The 21,738-nt window shown below is 30.1% G+C and overlaps 1 protein-coding gene across 2 annotated transcripts in view; it reads right to left on the minus strand.

Moving 5' to 3' along the window:
* LOC106787085 (bestrophin homolog 15) overlaps nucleotides 1-21,738 on the minus strand; it is a 73,984-nt gene that overhangs the window by 40,227 nt on the left and 12,019 nt on the right. Inside the window, exon 2 of one of the 2 annotated variants that reach the window (XM_014749135.1) lies at nucleotides 4,586-4,696. In XM_014749135.1, the coding sequence (XP_014604621.1) occupies nucleotides 4,586-4,696 (111 nt within the window). The remainder of the gene's footprint in view (nucleotides 1-4,585; nucleotides 4,697-21,738) is intronic. The other variant, XM_014749136.1, reaches the window with a different exon arrangement.

Here is a 21,738-nt window from a genome sequence, read left to right on the forward strand (position 1 = left end):
ACTAAATGAATAAAAATTTATATACAATCCTTTTGGATAATTTTGTTTTGAAATACTTATCAGTTAATTAACGAGTAATAAAAATTATACTTTTTTTCTTCGCTCGATTCATCTCTCGCAAAGTATTAAATAAAGTATCTTCTTCTTCTTCTTCTTCTTCATTTTATTAGGACATTATCCTGTTATAATAGCTTTTTTTTATTGCTATTTCTAGGAATGACTTATTAAATATAATATAATAATATATAATATAAATATATATATATAAATTATTGATTCTCAATGAAAAAATTTCTTTTGATCAGACGAATAATCATAAATCATCATCAATTGCTATCATCAACAAGAGGTAACAAAAATGATGTTTCGTTCTAACGAATTCTCACGTTAACACCTAAACGATTTTTACTCAATTCATCAATATAATTTAACCTGATAATCAACCGATTCTGAATATTCTGGAATTCCCGAGGATAACAAAATTCTATTCGTACAGCTGAACTGTGTTGTTGATTGAACGTTACCCATGAATCATTAGTCATCAAAATAACATGTCCATATAAATAACTTCGTGGTGGTTGTTGCAAAATGACGAACGTCAAGAAAAGTCACTATTCATCGATAATCATTTGAGAAATGTAGCGAAGAAATAAAAAACAAAGAAGAAAAACAAGAAAAACAAGAAAAAAAAGATGAAAAAAAGAAATTAAATTGAATCGAACGTTCCGCAAATGCAACAATAAGCGATCATGCGATCTTTCGGATGCATCACACCACGAGTAACCTGTCTTGTTCGTTTAGTTCCTTTTGTTACGAGAGAATCCCCTTATCGTTTCTTTTTACTTTCTTTTAGTACGAGACCCTAAAAAGCAGACTTTAAACCAGCTCTACGGTTTCTAAATTTAGAAGGGACGAATCGAAACGATTTTAACCGGTCGATCTTTTTTTTTCTTTGCATCACCCTCTTCTTCCTTCCTTTCTTCTTCTTATTCTTTTCTCTTCTCCTCTCCTCTTTTAGCCTGGCATAAATAACAGGTTACGTTTTATGCGTTTTTTAATGCCAAGCACGTTTAACTCCTCGGCACGTATGAAATATCATACGTTAAGCCTTTCGTTTTCTCTCTCTCTCTCTCAGTGTTTCTCCCTCCTGCGCGCGCGCACACACGTACGGTTTTTTATCTTATATAGGGCGTGCGTGAAGTAAATTGGATTTTTCTTTTTTGAGTAAATTAAACTTTCGTATTATTTAAATCCTCGGTTATTTTCAATAATTTTCAGAATTATTTACGCGTCAACGTTTCCACGAAACGTATAATTTTATTTTTTTTTTCTTATGTAATTACGTTTTGTAAAGATTACGAAAGTTTTCAAAATTGCATGACTACTGAATGACGAATCGTTTGATGTACGATCGAATAAGATAAACTTACCTACTATTTTTAGCATTAATAATTCTTACCGCATTATTCCGGGAATTGGAAACCAAGTGAACCGTTAGGAAAGATTTTTCCTATGTAGCAGATTTGTGAAAGAGACTGCACAAGCTAATACGTATTTACGCACTTATTTCCTGTCCGTAAAAGCGTGTCACGTTCATAACTACCGTTTAATGTTCTTCTATTTGCATAAACTTCGCCCACGAAGGGTAACCGATCTCCGCTTTGATTATCTACGGGCCTATCATCTTCCGAAGGATATGAATGTGTGTTTATGTGTATACATTCATTCAAATAAAGAAATGTTTTCAATGAATTATCGACTACCTACATTGTATACTTTCGTGAAGTTCAAAAAGCACTGACAAAACAAATCAATTTGAAAATCAAGCAGATTTTTTACATTCGCTTTGTTGCTCAATACGTGGCAATCATAATGTAGCACATTTATATAGTTTAAATAATTTTGGAAAAAGTCTAGAATCTTGTATTTAATTCCTGCAATATTTTACCTATTTGTTAAAAATAATTGAGATAAATAGGTGCGTGTGTAGACGTTTATTCAGATGAAGAAATGTTAGTTATAAATTTTCGATTAGTTAAATTGTACGTTTTCGTGAAGTTAGTTCCTGGAAAAATACAAGCAAACAGAATAAATTTTAAAATTATGCAGATTTCGCTTTTTCCTTAGATTTCTTACATCCGCTTTGTTGTTTCACATGTGGCAATCCAACGATCGTACGATATACATGATGTAATACACAAATTTCTGTATTTAAAAAATGTATATATAATATTCAAATTGAAAAAATAGAGAAATCTATTTTTAGAAAAATCGGTACGAATTTGAGCTAATACTAAAGATAACATTAATGTTTAAATAATAAAATAATGTCAAATATACATAAGTTTGAATAAATTTGAAGAAGATACTCGTTTCCTATTCGCGATGACCATTTTTATTTAATCATCAATTTCTTAAATCATCTTTTCTAACCGTGGTACATCCAGTATCGTTTGCAGAGCCAATGTTGCGGCCCGTTTCATGTAAGAAACAGACGTATGTGACCAACAAAGGAAAACGTTGAGTACTCCTGATTCATTTAAACTTACTTGATCTTTTTATCCTGATTAAAACCTGATATAGGTTTGACCCGTATATATGATATGCATATCTCTAATTGTAAAATTTGATAATATTTTAAATTTTTTGGTTAGTAATTTTCTTTTCTTAATATAGAAAACATATTATAATAATACAGATAGACGAACGTTTGCTCTCCTCAACATTCGCATACTCGATCCAAAGCATGTCTAACTTACAATTAGTTGCAACTCTACGCTTTCGAACTGCTGCACCGTTCATTTTTATTCGTTGCCTCGCGCAAAGAAAGAAGTAAAATATCTGTGAAGTGTTCTTCCTTTCTTCTGGTCTCAAAGACTTTTGAAAGTAGTATTTGTTTTTTCACTTCATCTTTCTTAGGTAGACAACGCGATACTGCGAATTCTTAATGAAATTTACTCGTACGAGATTAGTTACAACTCGCAATAGTACAAGCTAGGTTAACAGAACCGGAAACGTGAAATCAAATAAAACGCGAAAAGGAGAATTCGTAAAAAAGGAGCTTAAAGAAATTCCAAGTTGAAGTGTTAAATGAACAAATAAAAAAGAAAAAAACGTGAGTGTGTGCTTAGGACAACATGACCGAAGTGAAAACTTTTATAGCGATTGTAATCGATTCTAAAGCAATAGGACGACCAAAGATCCACTTGTTTAGAAATCGTTTGTTTAAAAACTGTCCAGTTATTAGGTAGAAATGCAGCTCATCCAATTTGGATCCGTTAGATTTTCACTTGTATAAAAGGCCCATAGATAGTGAGAAAATACTTCGTGAAAGAATTGAACAAAGCTTCAAGTATATCCGAGCAATGAAATATGGAAAAAATGAGGCAATTCCTTGTAAGACGACTGCAAGATTATGTGCAGGTACAAGGAGATCATTTTGAACACCTCTTATGAATGTAAATGATGTGCTAAAGCTATCCCTAAAGTATTTCTCACTTATTCTGTTACACCCTGTATATGATTAATATGAATATTATTATGGACGCTATTACTTGGACACATCAGGAACAAGTCATAAATTAATATTATATATATCTATATATATATATATAAAACGGATAAACTCTTAACGCTAATACACATACACACATGAACACCATGGACGTATATATACTATCCTATAATCTCTTACAATATGGAAAATAAAGAGCGATTGGTCCTGAAGGTTTACAAGTATTTGTACAAGTATTTGTGCACACACATAATACTTTAAATATTTATTTCATTTGCCCGATCGATATTTCCTCGTTTTTCCCCCACCACTCAAATAACGCGCTCCCCTCCAAAACCTTTCACTTTTTATTTGATTTGAAAATTCTCATTACCCTCCCTAAAAGAAGTTTCACTTCATAAATAAATAAAGATTTGCTCATAAATTAAAAAAGGAAAACCCTGTTAAGAATGAAACGTGATCAAAACACTCGAAACCTTCGGATTTTGTTGCCAATACAAGGCTGATCGAGAGTCATTTTATTTGCGCCCATAAAAAGTATGTTTGTGGCGGACACACGTAGAGAATTACACACGCGCACGAATCATTGCCGATCCTCGACGAATCATCGACTTTTGCATCGTAACGAGCACCAAATTGATTAACGATTACGCTTATTCACGATCCATACTCGAACATTTATAAAGAAATTTACTCGTTGTAATATAGCCATTGTGATGGTTTCAAATAATTAATATTTTTTTTAATGCAAATTGACGATCCAGACAGTAATGTTTTCTAATCAGAAAAAGAAATAAATTAAAAGCAAAATATTTAGCAGTTTACGAAAATGATATTTTGTTTTCACATATTTGAACAGAATATCATATATTGATTCATATTTGGTACATATTTGGTTTAATATACTTGATTTGAAATATAACAAAAAATTTGTTTCATTTTTGCATTAAAATATTAAGAAACTTTTTCTCTAAGCAAATATAAGAATATATTGTTAATATAAAAGATGAGAAAAGAAAAAAATGTTCACGTATAAATGTTTTCAATTCGATAAAGAATTCATATACTCACGCACGTTGCTGCTCGTTGAGCGCATATCGATATGTAAAATTGATGAGGTAGTATACAAAGAGGTAGGCCAGTAATTCCCGCCAAATTAATTTGTAAACAGAACCCCGCCATCTGCAAACAAAGAAGATAAAATTAATTTATCGTTAAAAGAAGAGATTACGTGCAATTAATATGTACGCGTATATGCAATCTGTTTTATATTTCCAACGATATTAAGTTAAAAATGATGAAACAAAATTTTCTTTTTATTAACGTCGTGTGTAAAGTATTTATAATTACATCGTGACACGTGGAAGTAACTCAATTTTGTGGTTAAATTCGATATTGAAATAGTGTAAAAATAACTGTGGTTTTTAAGAGTCGAATTTAAAGACTTTTATGATTAAAGAGTGTCACATAACTGTGATGCGATTAATATTATTCTTATTATTATTATTACTATAATTACATTATTACAGTTACTAAAGTTGTCATAATATAATAGTCATAATTTCATAACATAGTATTATTTTTGTAAGATAGTAATAAATCAATAAATATAAAAATATCGGTATAGTTATTTCATGAATGAACGGATTTCATGTTTTAATGATAACATATGTTCAAACACATACATAGAAACATATAGATCTAGGGTATACATAGAAAAATATACCAAACTTCCGCGACTGTATACCAACGCAATTATTCTTTCTACACGATCTCAAACCTATGTTGTAGTTTGTCTTGACTGTGAAATGTCTTACTGTTCCGTTATTTCTGAGGTTTACTTCATGTTGGCTCACATATCTTTTCTTCGAAGTACGTTGAAACTTCGATTATCCGTTACATTTACCGAATTACACCTTGTTCTGTGTCACGGAGATGTACATACTTTAATCCACTTTGAAGAATATTGCTTACCAAGCATCGAAATCACTGTCTTGGCCATTGAAATCACTTAAAAAAGCAAAAAAAAAAACAATAAATGTTAAATATGCATGCCAATTATTATGACAGTGGACTAAATAAAAAATATAATAAATAAATCGTAAAATAATAATGTTTGCATATTATGATTCAATCTATTGTCATAATTACTATTGACAAACTTATGTAGAAGAATTTTGTTTTTCAAGGAATTTTGCAATTGCGTAATAGATATGTTTTTGTATTTAATGACATATCGTAAATGTAGTTTTATTTAAATTTCAACGTTGGCCCTGGACTAATTTTAATTTTAAACGTATTCATATATAAATATTCACTGCCGAAGTAAAGTACCATACGTACGTTGCGAATCAAATGTGTGTCAGGGATGGTTAGTTTTCCCAAAAGAAGGAAAATAGATGTCAACGGTATTTTACGACAGTCAAACACTTATTCTTTATTATTTATATTTCAAACGGTTGAATACTCAATCCTTCGTATGCAACATAAGTAGTGGTCAGAATAGAAATGTGAATGAAATTGACATATTTGCGGTAACTTAGAAAGGAGTCACAGTTCATTATAATTGCACTGGCTTCGAATGATTTTCTTCTATAATGTACAACAATTTTACATTTTTTTTGGTTCAAAACTCGTGTATTCTAGATCTATTTAAATTTATAGAAAATTTATAACTCATTATTTTATTGAGATTTTATTCGTTTCTTAATACAGAGCATAGTATTTTACTATTATTTAGAAAATAAAAATAGATAAAATACTGTAAAGATTCGATAAAATTGGGAAATTGATTACAGTAGAATCTTCTTTATATAAATACTAGTTTAATATAGTTAATAGAAATATAAGAAATAATGTTCAGATAAATGATGAATCTCAATTTTATGATAAAAATATTAATTGGAATAAATTCTTACGATAATTCAATTTATCAAGAAAGATTCGGTTTACTGTATTATCATAGTGTTACAGTGCCAATACACGAGCCGCCGCCTCTGTTCGCAAACTATAATAAAGTCAACGATATCACGCATTTGAAAGATTTCACGGCTCTTTCTTTTTAAGATTATTCGTCTCACAATCAGATTAGAAGAACTTTTACAAGGAAGATAATTTTTGTTTCGTTTCAATGTTACTTTCTAATGGTTCTTGATTTCTAATATCGTCGCGGTCGTTTGGTATTCCAACGAGAATTCCATAAAAGTGAAAGGAATGCATATGAAGTAGATTTTAATTACGCTTGCAGTCGTCGTAAAGTTCTAATCGCATTACTTTGGCGACAAAAGCGAAGCGACTTGTAATTATAAAAGAAAACAATGCGAATTATCCATCAATTAAAATACATTTAACTCGTATTACGAAGTATTAGAACGTTAATACGCAGAAAACGTCATTTCTCAGTCAGAGTCGATAAAAAAAGGAAAAAATATCTAGAAAAATTATTACCAACTTTGATTGATACTAATAATTCGATTAATGAGCGTTTATTAGAAAAAAGAGGTTATTACTCTCGTTGAAATAAGTATATTTGTAAAAATATATATTATAACATGTAATTTGAAATATATTTAAATTATATACTTCTAAGATATATTTATAAAATATAAACAATTTATATTTTCCCGATATACCTTATTATGTATATACTCTTATTATGAATAATACACATATCGAGATAGATATATCGATATATATCGAATAAAATGGAATTCAGTACTGTTATTCAAAATAAACAATCTTTTTAATTTATTTTTATTTTCACCGCTTAACAGGTGACTCACGTAATCTCTGTTTTTCGATGCTAATATCCTAGAATGGGTCGTAAAATATTTACGAAAGTAAAATTTCTAAGAACGGTAGTAAAACCAGACAAAAATTGACATTAATTTAATCAAATTATTAAAAACTTGACAATATATTTCTAATTAATTCTTTTAAAAATTCCTGGAAACGAAGAAAGCTATAAAAATAATAATACACCCGTTAAGTATTATATTAATATGCGTCATATTTGAATATTAATTATGTTTTGCTTCAAACGTTTGACGTAAGACAAATGAATAAAATGAATTTGTTGACCGTTTAAAATAAGACTATGTAAATGGAGTCCAACTAATACGAGAAAAAAATATTAATTAAAAATAATTAAAATTAATTATTACAATATTAAAGAAAGAGTAATAATAAAAATTAAAAAAGTAATAAATAAATAAATCGACAACGATGTTTAATATTGTAATAAAAAAAAAAATAAACTTCTCCTCTCGAATGTTTGAATAAATTATTATCTTAGTGTGTGATTGCTAATAACTTTTTGTCTCAAATGTTTGACATAGAACTTATATGAAAAAAATAAAATATTATAAAAAAATCTGATCGCGTGTAAAAATCAGCGCAAACGTAAGAAAATGATTCACTGCATATGAACAAAATTCGCGTTTAATAAAATACAGCGTTAAATTGAGGTGTTAATCTATTTATTACCAACGTGGGGATCTGCTTATCGTTTAATTAAACATATTTGTATTCACGGTGAATTTATAATCATTTTGAGGAAAAATATTCATTCAAAAAGTTATGAATATTGATGATATCATACGAAATGAAAGTATATGGTGAGTATTTTTCGCTAGTGATGGCACGATCGTCGCGATTACGACGAGAGATTCGAAATATCGGTCTCACAAGTTACGAGGTATTTTCATTGTTTTCGTGTCAGTAGGTCATGGTAGGAGACATTGCCCCATTGCTTTCGTGCAGTGACATTCGATGACACGACATAAAACGTCACCGAGAATTCATCCATGTTACACAGTCGCAATCAAGATTTATGAAGGAAACTTAACAGTTTCAATTATTTCTGATGTAATATTTATTTTTATAAAATGTTCCTTCAAAAACGTTTATTAACCAAACACAATATAAAATAACTGTTAAAATTGTATTTTTATAACAGAATTAAAATGTTAATATACAAAGCTACCTTAAAACAGAAAGGATATAATTTAAAAGTTGAAAGTTTCTAGTTTCATTCATTTTAATCAAAATTTAAAATAAAAAAAGTACTCGAAAATTGAAAACCAAATTTTCCTAGGGGTACCATAAATCATCGATCCAGTCCTAAATCCATTAACAAAATCGACAAAAATAAAAGAAAGTTTATTTGCCAACTTTACATAGTCATTTAACTGCACATATTTGTATCTTTATCTTTCTAAACTTTTCTACATTCTTTAAAAAAAAAGAATTAAATCTAAAATAAACGTTTACTATTTTTTGACTTATTGTTAGTCCACGGTCATAATTACCATCACAAATATATTACAAAAACAAGTAATATTATTATTCCTTATGACCCATAAAAAAATAAGAATTTCGCATAAAAATATTGATATCAACAAAGGGACAATCAGAAACAGAAAACAAGTTTCCTGTTCCAATGATTTACATGCGATTGACCCATCGGTCATCCCCGACATTACGACGAATAAATATCTTTTCTCGCATCGATCTAAGACTCTGAAGATATCTTGATCGACCAATTGATTTATCGATCGTCGTAAGATGACGCATGCACGAAGATGATCATATCCAAGTGGACGACCCGTCGTCGTCAGCTCTCTAAACGCATTACTTAGCAAATTCTGTAGGAAAAGAAGATTCCTTTCAAATTACGTCACTTTCACCCTCGATGTCTTATCAGGTATTACGCATTATAAGGAAATTGAAAAGATTATCTATCGAACCGAAAATTATTGTAACAAAATAACAGAATACATCTTTAACTATTGGTAACTGTACTTGTATCTTTTTTATTTCTAATCAATACCGACCAAACCAGATTAAATTTACGTTTTGTGTGTTTGTACGATGAATATTATTCTAAGAAATGTCTCATTCTAGGCATGTAAAAAAAATTAATTTTTGTTTTTTATTGTTTGTAATTCTATTTATAATTATTAACTATATAACTTGCGCAATAATGTTGATTTCTTAATAAAATAATAACGTTGGCAAAAAGAAGAAACTTCAGATCCTTTATAACACCCTTTTTTTTATTATATTCCTTAAAAAATAAATATAACTTACACTAGAAAAAAAAATAAAATAAAATGAATGAAACATACTTTACAATAACGGTATTCTTATGAATGCCCGGCTTAGGTCCTGATATCCTTAAAAAGATTGATATCGCATGTCATCTGTGAAGCAATAAATTTGTGTAATTTGCGCAATTTGTTTAATTTGCGCAAAAATTTTGCGTTAATTATTTGCATTACCAATTTGGTACCAAATTACTGCTTTGATTTCAATAATTTCAGAGATGTCTTGTCATGTAGATTATTTAAAGATATCTGCAATAAAAATTCTCTCCTATACGATTGTGTTTTTCTGTGCGATACGATCAAGTTTTTAGTCTGCATTGTCTTTATTCTATTCATTATTTTTCAAATATTTACAAGATGAAGTATACACTTAATCGAAAAATTGAATTGATTTTTAATTTATATAATTAATCAATCATTATTTCGAGTTTCATTAACGTGGTTAAGAAGCTTGTGTGCGTGTATAAGACGATAAATACAATTTCAATTTGCAAATAAGAAAATATTCATCTTATTTCATCCAATCGATTAACAATAATTGCAACCATCTCTAGTGATACTTTAATAAATCATTTTTTATACTTATGTCTTCGTATAGATCGTATTTCGTAATCAATTCAATTTTTATTACTTACATGACACATATATAGGTATATGTGCACATTTGCGTAAAAATTATCATTTCGTTTTTACTTTAATAAAATTGTATACAATAAACCAGTCCAAGTTTTGCGAAAGATGCATTTTCTTTTCGTATTCACATCGGTAATATCATTTGACTATTATCGATAATCGTGGTGTTTCGAGATTCCGATCAGGGAAAATAATGAATATCATAAATTTCCACTAATCGATTAGAAATAATTTTCATGTCCGAGACTGCAACATGAAACGGTCCACTAAACTAGAAAAAAATGGGGAAAAAGAAAAATCATCTCGTGACTCATATAGATCATAATATATTGCAAATAAATTGTCAACTAGTGATAATTTAAATTTACCTTATCTTCCAAGAAACGTCTTAAGTTTGTAGCGGGACTCTGATGCTCTTGTGATTCATTGCAAAGACAAATAAGTTCACCGAGTGAATTATAGCGTAAAAGATCGATTTCCGTTGCGTTAGGAAGAGAATCGCAAAAATCTTTAAGGGGTTACATGGGTTTGGGACTTTCAAAAAAAATTTTTTTTTATCTTTTTAAATTCTACAACTCATCTAGAATATTGTATTCAATTTTGAAGTCGATAGGAGTAGTAGTTTTAAAGATAGAGCATTGGGAAATTTCACTCTTTAATGGCTCTTATACCAGCACTCAAATCTTTAAACGCGTTTTTTTCAAAACGCTTTTTCTAAAGTCGGTTGTCAAGATTTCTCGAAAACTATTTAACCGATTTTTATAAAATTTGCTACACGTCTTCGTGATACTATTGACAAGGACTTGGACGAAGGATTTTCGTTTTTTTCATAAAATCGAATTTTAAGAAACCAAAATGTAGTGGAAATTGTAGCGAAATTTGAATGTTCTTGCTAAAAACGTTGCCAAAAATCCAAATTTCAATTTTTTTCTTTTTCCTTCGTCCAGTTTCTAGTTTTAAGTATTCACTAAAAGACCCTATTTTTTCAACAGAAAAACCCTCACCGTTTGTAAGTTCTGCTGTCAACGCGAAAACACTTTTTTTCGGTGGGATCACCGGAAATGACGTCGCAATGGCTGAGTTTAAAATATTTTTCAACCAAAATTTCAGAAAATGTTTTTTAAATATGTATCTTAAATGCTATAAAAAGTTTGAATAAGAATTCCATTTTTTATATAGAAAAAAAAATTTTTGAAAATATGCTATTTTTTCCCGGTGTAAACCCATGTAACCCCTTAAGTCGGTTTCACACGAAGATACTCATTTCTTGATACGCGGATGATTTTAGGTCCCAGAAGTTTCAGCCGAGCCCAACTATTGATGTTACAATCATTTCGATCATGTTTTTGAACTTATGTTTAAACTTTTTTTAGGGATCGATTATTTTAACCAATCATGGTAGGAATATATATATAGGTATACATGATAAAATTATTGCAGATTTAATATTACCAGTGTAATTCAGCAATACTCAACCTGCTGCCCGACAAGTTTTTAAATGCGGCCCGGTACACACAGTTTAACTTTTTTCTTACAATTAGTTGCTAAACAGTTGTTTAACAGCTACTTGACCCTCACTCCACAACTTTTCACCCTTAACAACAAAAATTTTAAATACGTCTATTATTTTTTAATCCTATAATGTTTTATTTTTGTCATCAATTTTCAATTATCGCCAATGTGCGGCCCGCTTGTTATAGGAAGCAGAAGTATGCGGGCAGCAAAAGAAAAAGATTGAGTACCCTTGAATTAGTTAATTATTATCGGATAATAAAATTGATTGTAGGTTTTGCTCCTTAAATTCATTTTGCAATTCGATTAGCAAAAGGTTAAATTTAAATTGCAAAATCTATATGTACATTTTAAAAAACAGTACCAAAATTCGTTAAAATTTACTAATATTTTCTAATCAATTCAAACCCTTTAAACATCTCGAAATAAAAATTAAATGGAGTTATAATAATTTCAATTAGAAAACAGCTCAATCGTTGACGCAGGTCGTAAAGGTTGACGAACATATAAGTGAATGCTTCGATGACGCGTTGAAAGATAGAAAAGAAAATATGGTGAGCTTCACACGCGCATTCTGAACATTCTCTCTCCCTTTCCCTCTCTCCCTACCTCACTCCCTCACTCAATCTCTCTCTCTCTCTCTCTTTTTCTCTCTCCCTTTCTTTCATTCTCTATTCTTTCTTTCCTCTCATATTTGTTCGTTCATTCGCTCCTCCCAAGTGAATGGACCAACTAAGCGAGAGCTTACAGTATATACATACATATAAGCAATCAGATATCAGCCGACGTTTATGCAAGATCGTTATAACATAATACTATAGTGGCAATTTAGCTCAGCTACAAACGCGTTTCCTTTTTAGTCCTTTCTCTGCTTGCTTCTCGCGGTTTCAATGCGAACACTTGCACATAAGCAACAAACTTATACAAGACGAATCCTTCTTCTTTACAAGGGACCGGTTTTATTTCCATCGATTTAATCTTAATTCAATCTATTGGCCGTGTTTCATTTATTTTTCACAAATGTTCGAATTTAATCAACCAAAGGCGTTCCTATATAATTTTATTATGTTTTTTTGCTATTTGTATTTGTTATTATTTATATTTGGCTTAACATCGAATAGCTGAAGACTAAGATTATAGGAAAATTTACGAGATTTACGAAGAAAATGCAAGTATAGAGATTAGTTACTTGGAATCCAGTCATTTCTTTTTAACAACAGGACATTTGTAAATGGAGATTTGTTTGTAGTTTGTTATTCGATTCCAACTTCAATATTATTATACACTTTTCAAGAAGATTGCCATAGCTAATTGGTTAAGAGAGAAATCAATTATTAATAATAAATATATTATTATTACAACTAATATAATATATTTTGCAATAATATATTTATTATTTAAGTAGACATTGTCTAGTTTGTAGTTGTGCATTTATCTCATATTAAAAAAAATTGTTACTTGTACCCCTTTTTTCTTTCAGCTACTCAAAAATTATATTAAAATAATATATTATTAAATAGATTATTAATAACTTAAAAATATATTATTAATAATTAAATTCTCCGATCTATATCTTATTTAAATATTCATTTTGGTCACTGTATATGTCAATATTTACATCTATATATTATTCATGTCAATATTATATTAATAAGGCATGACATAATTCTTATTTTTAAAATCGTGACACGGAGATTTATTTTCCGAGTGTCTTTCTTTTCATTCTTGTCTCAAAAGAATGATTATATTAGTCAACGACAAACCATTAAAAGACCTATAAACGTGAAAAAACATGAGTGTTTATACATTATGAAAAATTACATAATCCTATCTAAGATAGGACATTTTAGTTCAAAAATTCGATCCTTATTTTAAAACACCTTTCTTCTTTATTCTTTCTTATAATTCTTTTTTAGAAATCATTCTAGTTACGAGATGCAAAAAAAAGATTTTTTTCGTGAATCTTTTTTTTCAATTAAAACAACCCAATCGTGGTTTCAAATTTTTTTTTACTTTTTTTCAATGAAAACAATCAGTCATGGTTTCGAATCTTTTTTGTCATTTATAAAATGATTCTTTAAATTCTTTAAATATACATTATGATATTTAATAAACGTGAATCTCTCTCTATAAAGTATCGAATCCAGTCTCCTAATGAAAACACTAATTCGATTCAATGTGTCGTAAAGAATTATATAGGAAACGACTAGTACGTCATCATACGTTCATATCAGTACGCGGAATTCTAATTATTACTTAAACGTGACTCATCGTCACAGTTCTTTGCAAACTAGCTATATGTAACAATAACGTATAGTCTTCTTATACCTTATACTTAACCCACCAAACTGATTAAATTGTGACAAATTTTATTGTGCTTTTGTAAAGAAATTATTCAATTATTCTGCCAACCAATCGTGTATAGGCAGTTTCTACAATAAAAAATATAAAAGAGCATTTTTATAATTTTGTAATTCAAGTCTCCAAGTAAAGACGGACACTAGTTTTGCAATATGCTTCAACATGGAAGTAAATTATTACATAACAGATTTTATGCTACAGTCCGAAACTTATCTATCAAAAGTGTTAAGAACTTTCAAATTGTTTTGACAACAAGTGGAATCAGGCAGGGCGGCAGTCTAAGCCCGATCATTTTCAACCTGATCATGGACGAAATAATAAAGGAGGTGAAAACAGCTGGAGAAGGAGTTAAGTTAGGAAAAGAAAAAAGAAAAATAATATGCTACGCCGACGATGCAGTCATTATGTCAGAAGACGAAGACGACTTACAAAGGATACTGTACAAATTCCAAAAGACGGCAAGCAAACTTAACATGACTATTTCGGTACAGAATCACTCACCATCTCCAAGGAGCCCAGACAATGCAAGTTAGCAGTATACAACCAAAGTGTCAACCAAGTGATACGATTTAAATACCTAGGTTCGATCATTACAAGCGACAGAAACCTAGAAGAGGAGGTAAGAGACCAAACAATCAAAGCCTCCATAATCTCTTGATACTTCAGAGATATCATATGAAGAAACAAACATATGAGAATCAAAAGCAAGACACGAATATACAATATTTGTATCAGACTGATAATGACCTACGTTGCCGTAACTAGAACAGAGTCCACGATAACAAAACGTATCCTGAGAACTACAGAGATGACAACGCTACGAGCTATAACAGAGAACTCACTAAGAGACAGAAGAAGAAACAAAGAAATAAGAAATTAATGTGAGACCCACGACGTGGTTAGGTGGATAAGAAGGAGGAGAAGGGAGTGGCGAGACCACGTAGACAGGATGGATGACAGTAGACTGCCGAAAGTGGCAAAAATAGGAAAAATAGGAACAACGAGAAGACTTCTAAAACGGTGGCATGAAAGCCGGACATCAAAGTCGCAGGAGCAACAAATGCCCTGAAGAGAACTATAGAGCTAAAATATAACAGGACGAAGTCCTAACAAAAAAAAGAAAAAGAAGAAGAAGAAATTGTTTCGAATAAATTAGCATCAATCAAACCCATTAAGAACTGTAAACAGTTTAAAACAGTTTCTCATTATAAAAAATTTTTGATCGCAAATATTAAATACTCGTAAGTTAATTTAAATCAATAAGCATAAATGAAATCCATCAAGGATATACCATTACATTGTACAATCAGCTGAAAAAAAAGAAGTCAATTAAATGACGTTTGGTTGATAAATGGATACAGTTAGTTACATAATCGATTTATTTACCAGATTCAAAAATAACATTCATCTCTCAAGCTATGTTTTGTTTTCTTACCAACAATGAATCATGAAGTTTAAAATTTGGAAAAATTCTGACGTACGAGAAAATAAAGATGTAAAATAATGGAAGATGTAAGAAAAAACATTGAAATGTTTTGTATCAAAGTTGGAAGACAATAGAGCAGGGGTACGCAATCTTTTTTCTTCGTGAGTCCCATACGTCCGTTTCATATATTAAGCAGTTAGTGTATTAAAACATTGATATAATATTCGATTTTGATCGTTTACTAATTATTTACAAGAATGATCGGTTTTTAAACGGTGACTAAAAAACTAATGACTAATAACTAAAAGAAAAAAAGAAGATCATCAGGTTGGAAAACAATTGGCGTTTTTAAAACTTTAAGTGCGGAAGGTAGAGAGTTGTGTGGTGGAGGACAAGTGTCCAACAGTCAACTTTGGCTACTAAAAAAAAAAAGGACATTCATGATTGGGAGTGTCGGACTGCGTTGGAAAGTTTGCCAGGCCGCATGCGGCTCGTAAACCGCAAGTTGAATATGATTGCTATAGAGACAGAAGCTGGCTCGTCTCTTGCATCTAATAAGAAGAAAATAGGGAATCTAACTCCGTGCTAGATGGCGTAAAGTAACGGTCCACCGGTCAAGGCTCGCCAAGGCCTTTTATCACTCTTGTCGACCAGACGGATGCCGTTTTGCCTCGCCACGTTGCACAATTTCATTTCTTTTTCTCTTTTACCCCAGCTGTCGTACCAACTACGAAATCTCCAGTCCTCTTTTCTATTTCTTTTCTTTCCTAAGTACATACTAATACGTGTATATCTAATAAGGGAGACTAGGATGAGTTGATACGTTTCTCAGTTTCTAATTTTGCTATAGTTTTTCTTTTAATTTGGGTTTTCCCTGCTTATATGAGACTTATTTGTGTTAGTAAATGCACGTAACGCGTATCCCTAAACAATTCATTCATAATGTTTATGCTTTTTATCATCCACGTTAAATACAAACGGAAATGCGATTGCAATCGCTTACGTAGTATAAATGGAAAATTTTGTTTGTAATCTATAATTTCCCGAGATGTAAAAAATGCCGTGTGTGAATAATGTATGAGACGATAGAAGTAATAACTGCAGCAGCAAGAACAACCGTATATAAGTGACGTCATCAGTTGCTCAGAGGTTTTGAAGCAATCTGTTCGTAACTTCCCAACTGTGGTGGGCTGACATTTGAGAACAATAAGATGACCCAAGTGGAAGGTGACCGCAAAAAATACTTTCGAAAATTTCTAGATATCATATATGCTATTCGGTAAGACGAGCCAAAAAGATTGTAAAGGATGAACGCTAATCGAAAAGTGAAACGATTATTTTCATTTAAACCGTTCACTCGTACTTGTAATGTTTGATTAATAACAAAATTAATAACATATGATAAGTTATACATATAAGTAATATTATCGGATATACCAAAAAGTTCTATCCGATATTGCCATCTCAAGTTTTAATAAGTATGAACGTACTCGTTTGAAGCATATACGGCTCTCTCATTTTATCATCCACAAATTCTATACAAGCAATAACTTTTTCTTTTCGAGTCTCAATCATCAAATCATCAAATTCAAATAGTATTTGTAAAGGATAGTAACAACTTGGTAATTTAATGGAGTCATTGCCAAGATATAACATCGTGTATCACGGTCAGGGTTGCCAATCCCAGGTGCATCCGATGCAGCTCTCAGTGACCTAGATTAAGTTGTTTAATGTGAATATGAATATTGGAAATGAAGTCAATAGACGTTGTATTGTTAACATTTCTACCCGAGTATGAGCCTTTCTTGGAACTAAAATTTATTGATCTAACAATAAACAAAATACAAATATAGCTAGTTGTATAAATGATATAAATGTTTACCGTTTTTATAGTTTATAGTGTTTTTAATACTGAAAAACTTGAGATAGTGAAATGGGAGTTGAGGATCTCCCTTCGTTTTCGGATCTCTCGACGCTTAACACGTTCATGGAGGCGCGCACCACTAAAAATTTTGTTAATGTTCCATCCAAAGACGGTGCGTACAATGTAGTTCGTTTAGTAACTACAAAAAATTGCCATATTGTTGAAAATGTAAATAATGGAAGTTTAACGTATATTAATTGAAAAAAAAAGTAGTATTTGTTTTATTTCACCTCAACATTATAAACGTGATTTATAAAACAAAAATACGATAATAAAAACATAACAATTTAATATTATAAACCTAACTTAATTGTTTATGTATTTCTAAGCAATTTTTAAAAGCATTTAAAACAGAATGTTGACTGGCCCTCACAACGATTTAATAATCAAATTATCTTAAAAATGTGCAAAATGAAAAATACGCCTACATCAGTCACTAGGTTCACGTCATCACTGATTTCTGGAACACCTGTTTCGAATTTGCGCGCGCGTGCACTTATACGCTGGCTTTCGTAAAAATGTTTATCGAGATTCGTGGACTCTCCATGCATGACCCTATACGTGTTGCGTTCTTCGTGGGCGGACAATGAGCAATGTTCTCTTCCTGAATCGACATCGCTGTGAGAGAAAGAGACTCAAAATGTCGATGAGAGGGAAATTATGTAAATCTTTCGCGGATATTTAACAAGCTTGTCATCTATAAATCATCCTTCTGATACTTCTTATTTATCCTACTAACGGATCGGAAGATAAGTAACAGTATGGTGGATCCTAAACTATATTAGAAACCTGTATTGTTATTTCTCTAATAGATTATATTCATTCAATCAATAATTTTAATGATTATTTTTTCAAATTTATTAATAAAATATCAGTATAATTATATAAATATACACTATATAATTTTCTTATTATTTTTAACATAAAAACTAATTTAAAGTATTAAATTAAATTACAATATGTTATTTTTCTTATTTCAAAATATGGATTACCAGTTAAAGTGTTGTTAAAAAATGATTGACCATAGATAACACGCTTAATACGTATAAACAAAAGATTTATTTATACTTTTCCGTTCGGTTAAATAACCTTTGAGACATCCTGTATATCGACTATTTATTTAACAAATTATTGATTATATAAATATAATTTTTCTTGAATGAATCATATATTCTGAAGTCATTACACGTCACCAAAAATATAATATATTCAGGGGACACATAAATAAAGAAAACAATTAAATTTCTTTGCACACGCGTAATAATTTGGAGCCATAAATCCAATGATCTTTTCCGAGCATTTGAATTGTGCTATTGATTGTAAAAAAACTTAGCTTTAAATCGTCATATCGTGTCATTAATTAGTATATGTATTGTTCGAGGTCTTTGATAAAACCAAGGTATACAGACGTATTTACATACGTAAGTGGACGGTTATTTGATTGCGTAATACAGATTGTGAATTCGTATTACGAATTTCTTTGCTATGAACCCGCTGACATGAGACACGGTCATATCAAGAATATAAGAAGGATATACTCGTTTGTGTTTCTTAACAAAAATTTTATTAAAATGTTACTTATAAATATTGCATTTTGTATCATTTGAATAATATTACAAAATAAAAGTAATTTTTTGGAATAATAATTTTATTTCAAATAAAATATAAATAACAGAATTATATGTGTTCCATATTGTGTTTAATTAATTTTTTGTCATTTAATTGGCTCCTGTATTTCTGTATAACCTAACCTAGTTAAACTCTATTACATTATTCCAGCTAATATTTGGCTTGTATTTTTAAATTATTTATTTGTATTATGAATATCTATCAAAAAAATTAGATAAATACCATTACTATGCTACTTTATAATAAAAATATTTTTATATTGACTGAAAAATAAAAAACTAATCAATTTCTCGATAATTTTTGATCCGTCATGCGGTAACGGAAGCAAACAAACTCAAACGCGAATTAGGTATAAACGTAAATTCCGTACTCTGTATGCTTCCTTTATATACTTCTGTTTACATAATTCGTATACAGAGGATTAACATCGGTAAAAAATTACTATTACTTAATTTTATTTTAAATTTAGCGCTATTACTTAATAATAGCGCTAAATCAGAGGTAGGAAGTTTAAGTCTAGTGTAAACTGATTAGTGGATAAGCACTCGTGATCATCGTTAAGAAAGATCGATCAGCTGTTTGGACTGTTAATGAGTTATTATGACGAAATAATTTTATACTAATTTGTCGAAGAGAGATAAATTGACGAAATCTGTTGAAGAATGAAAAAAATTCCCTGAGGTTAGATTTCGCCACGAAACATGAACAACAGCAAAAAAACTGACACGTGCATAATAAAATTTATAAAATACTTTAAATTTTTTTGAATTTCAATATTTCTCGAAATTATTTATTTTATTTTATTTATTTTCTTACTCTTTTTTTCATTGTGATGATAATTCAATATACCTATGAATTTATGAAAATGAGAAAAAACACAATATTTGTGTATAATAAAATTAATAAAAAATTATAGATTCCTCACACACTAGAATACCGCCTTAAATGGAACGGTGGTAGATGCACCATAGTATATCAAAATTGAGGAAATGTAGAAAAGCTTAAAAATATCTACTATATGTAAATAAATATTTAACTAAACCAAAAAGATAGTGATGGAACTACAAATGTTCGGACTCTCCATAAAATATAATTTTAAGTCTTGTGGTATTGTAGTTCGCCCTTTCAAAAAAATATAGCAAAACAAAAGAAAAGCACCCCAACCAACTAGTAGCTGAAATTTACAATAAACTCAAAAGAAGCCGTTTGCAGTTGACTGCCACGCGAGTTTTACATGTTTTAACGTAGTGGTCACAATTCTAATTGCAAGATATAAAATAATATAGTAACAATGGTTATGGTCCCGTGAAGGCCCATTAAAAAAACAAACGGAAGCTATGAGGGTTACAGGGGTCAATGGGGTCACGAGTTACTGATATAGAAAAATTTGACTTGGAAAAGTGTTAATTTGACTTGAAAAAGGGTGAACTTAAAGTGCAAGACCTATAATAGATCTGATGCGATAAAACAATTTACCAAATGTCGAATAAGGCAAATTCTAAAGAATATAAAAAAAAAAAGTCTTTTTAATTGTAATGAATTGTTCTCATGAGTCGTTGCAAATGCTGAGAATCAGTAACCTTCTATAATTCATTTTTTTTCTTTATGCTGAAAGCATAATGAAATATTCCTTTATATCTCTCTTCGTACCTTTCTGTACCATACAAATAATTCAAGTATCCTGGCATCACTCACGATGTTTAGGCAAGCATTATACATACTGATGAGCCTGATTGACAGTGACACATTTACAAACAACCTTGTTTAATCTTGAATCGAGGTGCGAAGAATACGTCAATTATGCGTCGAAGGTTTATATTCACGCGGTTATTGCGTATCACATATGTTGCACGTTTTATACGAGATGAAGAGCAATTATTTCCGTGCCAAACTTATTATTAGTCGAATCGTAATAGCGATAATTAATTCATTCCTAACAAGAACGATACCTATGAATACAATATATATAATTCGTTCAATAAATCAAAATAAAAAATTTTAAGATTTATATCAATTTGAAAATTTAATAATCTTAATATAGGTTTTCGTTAATAAAAATTTTGAAGATCTGCATTAAATAGCAAATATTAATTATTTAAAATTCACAATAGGAAGAAGGACAAATACTTTAATTCACTGAATATGTATTGTTAACATTGAAGAGTAAAGTTTAATGGTAAAGTTAGTGGATTGTTTCCAAACGCATACCATAATTAGAATATTTGTATTATAATATTATTTATAATATAATTATTTGTTTAATAGTTAAAGTATAAAAAAATAGCATTATACGAATAAAAAGTTGATTTTCGTTTGAAACGTCCGTAAATGCAAAACGTAGTAAGAACGTCTCAAGACGAAGCTAGGAATATTTAAACGAGTAGCAAATTTTATCTGACCTTGAAGTATTACGAGCATTGGCCTCTCAGAGAATCCTCACTTCGCTTCCTGTTTATTTTCGTCATTACTAAAAGTCACGACAAATACCAGACGCAAGGACGAATTTCTAGAAATGGCCTATGGCTAACGAATTTGAATCGAATTTGTTCGTTCAACCTTCGGTATCAATTTATTGTTCTTAATTCTAATTACAAAACTACGATCAATCATGGTTAAAACAGGCTGTTGAACT

This window comes from Polistes canadensis, unplaced genomic scaffold (assembly GCF_001313835.1).
Source record: "Polistes canadensis isolate GaletaPanama2010 unplaced genomic scaffold, ASM131383v1 scaffold_91, whole genome shotgun sequence".
NCBI classification, from domain to species: Eukaryota; Metazoa; Arthropoda; class Insecta; order Hymenoptera; family Vespidae; genus Polistes; species Polistes canadensis.